Below are 9,623 nucleotides of genomic sequence, written 5' to 3' on the forward strand. Positions count from 1 at the left end.
GCACACCAGCGGCTTAGATAACCCGATGTACTTAGACATATATCATTAGTCCCCTTCATAAGCCGCCACCTTAAACCTTAATTTGTAAGTCTCCTCCGGCTCATTATTAAACCGGATATTTTTCCCTGTATCATAGGCTTCCAACAGTCACCATGCCTCCCGAAGCTCCTAAAGCCTCCATCACTTGCAACTGGATGAGGTCCAATGTCACCAATGAGACCTTAGCAGATTTTGTCAAGTCTGGATATCTGCCCAAGAAAGACGTCATGTCCTACCGTGCCCCCGAGCCATCAGAGGAGAGACCACAGCCAAGGGACGGGGAGGTGGTCATTTTTGCGGATCACATGAGCCGGGGCTTCGCACCGCCCGACTCAAAGTTTTTCAGAGATGTTCTGAATTTCTTCGACCTGCGGCCTCAGGACATAGGACCCAACTCAGTGTCCAATATCTGCAACTTCCAAGTGTTCTGCGAGGTTTACCTTGGAGAAGAACCTAGTCTGCTGCTTTTCAGAGAGCTTTTCTATTTAAACCGCCAGAACGAGTGTGCCAACAGGCCGAGTTTGGAGCTAGGCGGCATCTCCATCCAGCGGCGTAGGGACTGCCTTTTCCCTTACGCAGAGCCGCCCAGCCACCCCAAGGACTGGAATCTGACGTGGTTTTACTGCCAAGACACATCGCCGGCTGATGAGAGCCCGTTGCCCGGCTTTCGCCCCTCGCGTCTGGAGCCGACTCACCCACTGTCAGATAAGCTGACTCAAGCGGAGCGCCAACCTCTGCTCCCCACCATCAACAAGATCAAGGCTCTCCTGGTCAATGGTCTGAACGGAATCGATCTGGTCCGGGTCTGGATCTCGTGGCGGGTGATCCCATTGAGCCGCCGCCCCGGCTTAATGTGTGAGTACACGGGCCGAAAGGATGACCGCCAGAGACACAGCCGCAACGATCTTCCTGAAGATGTTGCAGAGGAGATGACCAAGGCTCTCTTGAACGAGAGCCTGGCAGACTGCGGAAGGACCGGGTTAGCCCCCTTCTGCAAGACCAACCCAGCCCCAGCGGTAAGCCGCTGATCTGAACATCTTATCTGTATATAACTTTTATCTGAATCGTTTTAAGAAATCATCATTGTATTTTTCAGGCTGATGATAAGTTCTGGCGGGTCAAATATGACCATGAGGCGGCCAAGAAGGCCAGAAAGGCGAAGAAAGCCGCCAAGAAAGCCGCCGCTCGCAAGAAAGGAAACAGGCCTACTGCTTCAGAGCTGATGCAACTAAGCGACAGCTCCGAGTCAGAGGTAACCCCTGAGCCTGTAAGTCCTTGTTGTACTTTGTTGTTTATTTCTGTCCGCCTTATCAATACTTGTTCATCAATAGGACGACACCGGAGCAAGTAACCCGGTGGTTGAAGAGGTAACGACATTTTCCTCCGACTCGGAGCCCTTGCCAAGGCTGAAAATCCGAAGGGTAACCCGGAAAGTAAGCTTTTCACATCCTTTAGCTTATCAAGACCCTCAATTTATTTTGAAGCGACAGGTGCATGAGAGCCGGCGGCACACCCGGACCGACAAAAGCACCGACCTCTCCTCCGGGTTACCTGACGCATCGAGGAAACGCCGGACCGAGGTGATCTCAAAATTGTACCCTTTTCATCCTTTGGCAGGTGTTATACGTCAACCGCTCAACTCTTCTGACTCAAATTATCAGGAAACTTCCCCCTCTTCTGGCGACTCTATGCAGTCAAGCCTGCCGGCTTTCAAGACCGTGCCCGGGTAATGATAACCATCTCATGTTGTACTTCTGTCTTTACTTACACCATTGTGCTTAACCTTTCTGTCTTTCCAGTGCCCAGGCCAAGCTCACCAAGAGGGCGAAGAAGTCCAAGCCGGTCGATGAGCCGGACTTGCCTGAGCCAGAGGCAGCCGCTCAAGAGCCGCCAGCTGCCTCTGCGCCTGAGGCCGCTGCCCCAACCACCAAGGCAACTGCAGAAGCTTCTGTTAACACGGAGGCCTCCAGCTCGGCTCAACCAGCAGATGACCCGGACGTGGTAATTACCCGGACGGAGTTTGTTGAGCCGGGGAGACCTACTGCGCTGGCCAAGTGCTCCGCCAAAGGGGAGCTGCTAGAGTCCCGCGGGGTTAACCTGGACCTCACTGACTACTCCAACTTGAACATTGGAGAGATTGTCTCCGGCTTCGTCAGCCAAGTGCACAAGAGCCGGGACGCAGAGATTGCCATGGTGAACCAGATCCAGCAGAAATCTGAGGTATTATTCTTCTGTCCTCTTACTTATTGCTTAGTTACCTTTACCATGCTAGCCCCCAAGTCGACGACTTATGATTGAGTATGTTGTAGACTTAGGTTCCGGCTTACTCCATTGAACCGGCAATGTGTAGATAGAAACGTTCAATATGCATTAGCCCCCAAGTGCCAAGTGTCTTTGCTTGGAAAACGCTTGGGACTTTAAATTTTTATAGTAACTGTTCATGCCATAACCCGGAAATTTATACAGGCTGCTGGCAAGAAGCTTGAGGCTGACCTCGCTGATCTCAAGAACCGGCTGAAGATGCAAGAGATGGAGACCCGGAAGGCAAATGCCAAATTTGTGTCCAGCATCGCCGCGCAAGAGAAGCTGAAGACGGAGTTTGACGCTGAGCGGAAGGCGTGGGCCGAAGAAAAGGCCGCATTGGTGAACCGGGCTGAACAGGCGGAGAAGGCTCTCTCCGAGAAGACCGCCGAGCTCTCCGGCCTAAAGTGCCAAGTGTCCCAGATGGTGGCCGCAATCTTCGGTAAGTCGTCTCACCGGCTTTCATCAAGTTTAGAATTTTTATATCTCATAATTCATCCTTGTCGGCGGCTTATCTAACTCTGTTAAACAGGTCCCAGAAGTGCCAACCTGAACCAGAGTGTGGTGACCAAGCTGAAGGCCGTATACACCCTGGTGGAGCAACTCTACACCGGGTCACAACGTGCCTTGGCTGTGGTGGCCCTCTCCAACGAGGTGCCGACTCACCTGGCGGAAGTCCTTCGCCGGCTCGCCGTTCTGCCTCAACGGATCCAAGAGCTGCGACGGGCCTCTGCAAGAGCCGGAGCGATCGCGGCACTGAGCCGGGCCAAGGCGTTCCTGCCAGAGTTAGACCCGGCGGACATCGCCCTTGGCTATCCAAGCCTGAAGGAAGACGGCACCGCTTTCGATCAGAAGGACTTCGCAGCTTGCGTGAAGGCCGTATGCCCGGTGGCCACTCTGATTGGCAATGATACAGATCTGACTAAGTATCAGCCGGGCTACGATGCAGAAAATCAGAGGATCCCTACTCCACGCTATGAAGCCCTCAACTTGATCCCGCTGGCTCGTCAGCACACCTTCGCCCCGGAGATTGACCCGGCCGGGTTAATTGACGAGGAAGCCCAATTCAAAGCTCTCAGCGGTATCGACTGGAAGTCATCAACTTTCCAGGTCTTGGGAACAGCCAGAGGAGAAGAGAGGAACGAGCCAGAGACTTCAACCCAGCAAGCGTCGTAACTCGGCTGGCGGTTTATCAAACAATGCCTCACCCTTTTGGACTCAATGAGTCTTGTAATAGAGTAGGTCCAACACTTTTATCTTTGCCGTGCCATCGTGCACGCCTTGAATGCTTGAAGTCTATTGAAGTTATCTCCTTTACATGTCTCCGGGTCATAATTGATCATTTGTTTTCCTTAAGCTCAAAATAGTTGCCTTTAACCATCCTGCATAGAAGGACAAATCACAAGCCTTGAGGCGGCTTACCGCCCTGAGAACATATGTTTAGATATATAACCCGGAATATGCATCAAAAAAGACTGGTCCTCAATTATATCCCTAGTACAGCCGTAATAACACACTTAGCGGCCTGCAAGTATACTTCCGGTTTAGATAACCCGGGCAATAAGGTTGGTACCTTAACTCCGGTTTACCTGTCTTAACACTGTAAATCGATGTTAAGCCGGCAAAGTGAAACCCGGCTGTACACACTTTGAAATCATCAAAAGAAACTTGCTATAAAGCAGAAGAACGCAGGGGCTTCCAGTTTGAATACGACCAGAGACCCGGCCCAAAGGGGTTATGCTAAGATTCGGATGCGATCATATAGCCCCCAGTGGGTGTGGCGATGCCAATCAAGAGGGTACCGACAGCTATGTTCTCTTTGGTTCGAATACGACCCATGTTTGAACAGGAAGCCCCCAAGTGATTTTAAGAATTGTTTAACGACGCTGATTCGAATACGATCCACGTCGGTTCCCAAAGGGGTTAAACTAAGATTCAAATATGATCAAAGAAAACTCCCCAATGAGCTCGGCACTTTGCCAGTCAAATGGGTATCGACAACTATGTTCTCTTTGGTTCGAATACGACCCATGTTTGAACAGGAAGCCCCCAAGTGACCTTATTGCTCACGGCTAGATTCGAATACGACCATAAGCTGGATCCTCCTTCAAGTTATCATGTAATCTTGCAATGAAAACAACACGTGCATATTTGGAGGAGAAAAAGGGACAGAGGTCCTGCTTTATTGCTTATCATAATATATACATGGCTGAGAGAAATATGTACATTTATGAGAGCCGGTGGCTCAAGTGTAGTAAGGCCAAAGTTGAGCTATGTTCCACGGCCGACGGGTCTCTTCCTCCGACTTACGTGAATCTTTATGCTCCCTAATGTCAATGAGGTAATATGACCCGTTGTGCAAATTCTTGCTGACCACAAAGGGCCCTTCCCAAGGTGGGGATAGCTTGTGCGCATCTGTTTGATCTTGGACGAGCCAGAGCACGAGATCACCTTCCTGGAAGACCCGGGATTTAACCCGGCGACTATGATAACGGCGCAGGTCTTGTTGGTAAATCGCTGAGCGAGCTGCTGCCACATCACGCTGTTCGTCCAACGAGTCAAGAGCATCTTGGCGCGCCTGTTCATTGTCCGCCTCAACATAAGCCGCCACTCGAGGCGAGTCATGCCGGATGTCACTGGGGAGGACTGCCTCTGCCCCATAAACCATGAAGAAAGGTGTGAACCCTGTGGACCTGTTAGGAGTAGTGTTGATGCTCCATAACACGGAGGGCAACTCCCCCACCCAACAACCCGGCGACCGTTGCAAAGGGACCAAAAGCCGGGGCTTGATGCCCTTCAGAATCTCCTGATTAGCCCTCTCAGCTTGACCATTGGATTGAGGATGAGCAACTGAGGAAACATCAAGTCGGATATGCTCTCGTTGACAAAACTCTTCCATGGCGCCTTTGGATAAATTGGTGCCATTGTCAGTTATAATGCTGTGCGGAAAGCCAAAGCGAAAAATCACCTTTTTCATAAATTGAACTGCCGTGGCTGCATCACACCTGCTAACTGGTTCAGCTTCCACCCACTTTGTGAATTTATCAACTGCCACCAAGAGGTGGGTCTTCTTATCCTTGGACCTTTTAAAAGGCCCAACCATATCAAGCCCCCAGACCGCAAAGGGCCAAGTAATTGGGATCATTCTCAGCTCTTGAGCCGACACATGAGCCTGTCGTGAGAACCTTTGGCAACCATCACATTTACTGACCAAGTCCTCCGCATCAGCATGAGCCGTCAGCCAATAAAAACCATGGCGAAAAGCCTTGGCCACAAGAGACTTTGAGCCGGCGTGATGGCCACAATCCCCTTCATGAATCTCACGCAAGATCTCCTGACCTTCCTCAGGGGAGACACAACGCTGAAACGCTCCCGTAACACTGCGGTGATGCAACTCGCCATTGATAACAATCATTGACTTAGCCCGCCGGGTTATTTGTCTGGCCAAAGTTTCATCCTTAGGCAACTCTCCCCGGGTCATGTAAGCCAGATACGGCATCGTCCAGTCTGGTATGATGTGGAGAGCCGCCACCAGCCGTGCCTCCGGGTCAGGGACAGCCAAGTCTTCCTCAGTAGGCAACTTAACAGAAGGGCTATACAGGACATCCAGGAAAGTATTAGGCGGCACCGGTTTTCGCTGAGAACCCAGCCGGCTTAAAGCATCAGCCGCCTCGTTTTTCCTGCGATCGATGTGTTCCACTTGGTAACCCTGAAAGTGCCCAGCAATGGCATCAACCTCGCAGCGATAAGCCGCCATGAGAGGGTCCTTGGAATCCCACTTTCCTGATACTTGTTGAGCCACTAAGTCGGAGTCGCCGAAGCACCTTACCCGGCTCAAGCTCATCTCTTTAGCCATCCGAAGACCATGGAGCAAGGCCTCGTACTCAGCTGCGTTGTTAGTGCAAGGAAACATCAACTGTAGCACATAATGGAACTTGTCACCTTTAGGGGAAGCCAATACAACTCCAGCCCCCGAGCCCTCCAACTGCCTGGACCCATCGAAGTGAATAGTCCAATATGTGTTATCCGGCTTTTGCTCGGGCACTTGTGACTCTGTCCAATCATTGATGAAATCCACCAAGGCCTGAGACTTAACAGCAGTGTGTGGCATGTATTTCAGACCATGAGGTCCAAGCTCTATAGCCCACTTAGCCACTCTCCCTGTGGCCTCTCTGTTTTGAATGATGTCGCCAAGAGGGGCAGAACTGACCACAGTGATGGGATGACCCTGGAAATAATGCTTAAGTTTCCGGCTCGCCATGAACACACCATAAACAAGCTTCTGCCAATGCGGATACCGCCGTTTGGACTCGATGAGTACTTCGCTGACATAATAAACCGGCCGCTGAACCGGATGCTCCTTGCCCTCTTCCTTGCGCTCCACCACCATAGCCACACTGACGGCTCGTGTGTTCGCCGCCACATATAATAATAAGGGCTCCTTATCAACCGGAGCAGCAAGGACTGGAGGCTCTGCCAGCTGCTTCTTCAAATCCTCATAGGCAGTATTAGCTGCATCATTCCAGACAAAGTTATCAGTTTTCTTCATCAACTGATATAATGGCATGGCCTTCTCACCCAAACGGCTTATAAACCGGCTTAAAGCAGCGATGCGACCCGCCAAGCGCTGAACATCATTTATACACGCCGGCTTAGCCAGGGAGGTGATGGCCTTGATCTTCTCCGGGTTAGCTTCAATGCCTCTGTCAGAAACCAAAAAACCCAAGAGTTTGCCTGCAGGAACACCGAAAACACACTTGGCTGGGTTAAGCATCATCTTGTAGACCCGGAGATTATCAAAGGTTTCCCTTAAATCATCTATCAGGGTTTCCTCCTTTATGGACTTAACCACAATATCGTCCACATAAGCATGAACATTGCGCCCAATCTGGTTATGAAGATAGTTCTGTACACAACGCTGATAAGTCGCCTGTGCACACTTGAGTCCAAAGGGCATAGACACATAGCAGAAGGCTCCAAAGGGAGTGATGAACGCCGTCTTCTCCTGGTCCCTAACTGCCATTTTAATCTGATGATATCCGGAATAAGCATCCAAGAAACTTAAGCGCGCACAACCTGCCGTAGCATCAATAATTTGATCAATACGGGGAAGGGCAAAGGGATCAGCCGGACACGCCTTGTTTAAGTCCGTGTAGTCCACACACATCCGCCAAGTGCCGTTCTTCTTGAGTACGAGCACCGGGTTAGCTAACCACTCTGGGTGAAAGACTTCAACAATAAACCCGGCCGCCAAGAGCCGGGCCACCTCTTCACCAATAGCTTTCCGCCTCTCTTCATTAAACCGCTGAAGGAACTGCCTGACCGGCTTAAATTTCGGATCAACATTGAGAGTGTGCTCAGCGAGTTCTCTAGGTACATCTGGCATGTCAGAAGGTTTCCATGCGAAGATGTCCCTATTCTCACGGATGAACTCGATGAGCGCGCTTTCCTATTTTGGATCCAGATTTGCACTGATGCTAAACTGCTGAGATGAATCTCCTGGAACAAAATCAACAAGCTTAGTTTCATCAGCCGACTTAAATTTCATCGCCGGCTCATTTTCCGTAGTCGGCTTTTTCAGAGAGGTCATATCTGTTGGGCCAACATTGTCTTTGTAAAACTTCAACTCCTCTGTTGCACAAACAGATTCTGCATAAGCTGCATCGCCTTCCTCACACTCCAGGGCCACTTTCCGGCTGCCATGAACCGTAATGGTCCCATTGTGACCCGGCATCTTGAGCTGTAAGTACACATAACACGGCCGTGCCATGAACTTGGCGTAAGCCGGCCGCCCAAATATAGCATGGTACGGACTTCTTATCTTGACCACCTCAAAGGTCAATTTCTCCACCCTGTAGTTGTTCTCATCTCCAAAGGCCACTTCCAACTCAATCTTGCCGACTGGATAAGCCGACTTACCAGGTACCACACCGTGGAAAATAGTGTTGGACTGGCTGAGGTTCTTATCAATCAACCCCATACGACGGAATGTCTCATAATAGAGGATGTTGATGCTGCTGCCTCCATCCATGAGCACCTTAGTGAACTTATATCCTCCCACCTGCGGAGCCACCACCAGGGCCAAGTGACCCGGATTATCCACCCGGGGAGGGTGATCCTCCCTACTCCACACTATAGGCTGCTCAGACCACCGCAAGTAGCGTGGAACTGCCGGCTCAACAGCATTCACAACCCTCTTATGAAGCTTCTGATCTCGCTTGCACAGACTGGTGGTAAACACATGATATTGTCCACCGCTAAGCTGCTTTGGATTGGTCTGATAACCCCCTGCTGCTGTTGATGACCCTGGCCAGACTATTGATTAAAGCCCCCTTGACCGTTCTGAGGACCAGAATTTGAGCCGCCGCCCGGGCCATTGTAATTCTTGAAGGCCTTCATGATTGCACAATCCTTCCATAGATGAGTCGCTGGCTTCTCTCTAGAGCCATGCCTTGGACAAGGCTCATTCAACAGTTGCTCCAGCGTCGGGCCTGACCCGCCGCCTCGGGGAGGGGGCCTCCCTTTGCGTCGCTGGTTGTTACCTTGTGAGCTGGCGTTGGCTACAAACTCTAGGCTGCCATCGGCCTTGCGCTTGCCTCCTCCTTGATTCCCCGGGTTATGCTGAGGACCCTTGCCATTGCCGTTCTTCTTTCCCTTCCCTTCCCTTTCATCATCAGAAGGGGGATCCTTGGTACCATCAGAATCGGCGTACTTGACAAGAGCCGCCATTAGTGTACCCATATCATTGCAGTCGCGCTTAAGCCGCCCGAGTTTCATCTTCAGGGGCACGAAACGACAATTCTGTTCCAACATTAAAACTGCAGAGCCGGCATCCATCTTATCTGATGAATGTATGATCTCCTTGACCCGGCGAACCCAATGCGTTGTGGATTCACCCTCCTGCTGCTTACAGTTAGTCAAATCCACAATTGACATAGACTGCCTACAGGTATCCTTGAAGTTTTGGATGAACCGGGCTTTCAGCTCAGCCCAAGACCCGATGGAATTCGGTGGTAGCCCTTTCAACCAAGTGCGGGCAGTCCCATCCAACATCATGGTGAAGTACTTGGCCATTGCCGCCTCACTGACCTCCAGTAGTTCCATGGCCATCTCGTAACTCTCGATCCAGGCTGCGGGTTGTAAGTCAGCCGTGTAGTTGGGCACCTTCCTAGGGCCTTTGAAGTCCTTGGGTAGACGTTCATTGCGGATAGCTGGTACTAAGCAAGGGACACCCCCAGTCCTGGTAGGGATACCCACATCGACGGACGTCGTCGGATAAGCCG

The 9,623-nt window shown here is 51.1% G+C and overlaps 1 protein-coding gene and 1 long non-coding RNA gene across 2 annotated transcripts; both read left to right on the forward strand.

Annotated features, from left to right (window-relative positions):
• The first annotated feature begins 1,318 nt into the window (after positions 1 to 1,318).
• LOC141042047 (uncharacterized) lies at positions 1,319 to 1,973 on the forward strand. Its single transcript, XR_012203855.1, has 3 exons — positions 1,319 to 1,619; positions 1,701 to 1,765; positions 1,839 to 1,973. It is a non-coding gene; the product is annotated as an uncharacterized lncRNA (long non-coding RNA).
• A 168-nt stretch (positions 1,974 to 2,141) lies between these two features.
• Positions 2,142 to 3,582, forward strand: LOC141041101 (uncharacterized). Its single transcript, XM_073507214.1, has 3 exons — positions 2,142 to 2,259; positions 2,506 to 2,782; positions 3,578 to 3,582. The coding sequence occupies exons 1-3, from the start codon at positions 2,230 to 2,232 to the stop codon at positions 3,580 to 3,582; spliced, it is 312 nt and encodes a 103-aa protein (XP_073363315.1). The 5' UTR covers positions 2,142 to 2,229.
• The last annotated feature ends 6,041 nt before the right edge of the window (positions 3,583 to 9,623 follow it).

The sequence above is a fragment of the Aegilops tauschii genome, chromosome 2 (genome assembly GCF_002575655.3).
Source record: "Aegilops tauschii subsp. strangulata cultivar AL8/78 chromosome 2, Aet v6.0, whole genome shotgun sequence".
Classification (NCBI taxonomy): Eukaryota; Viridiplantae; Streptophyta; class Magnoliopsida; order Poales; family Poaceae; genus Aegilops; species Aegilops tauschii.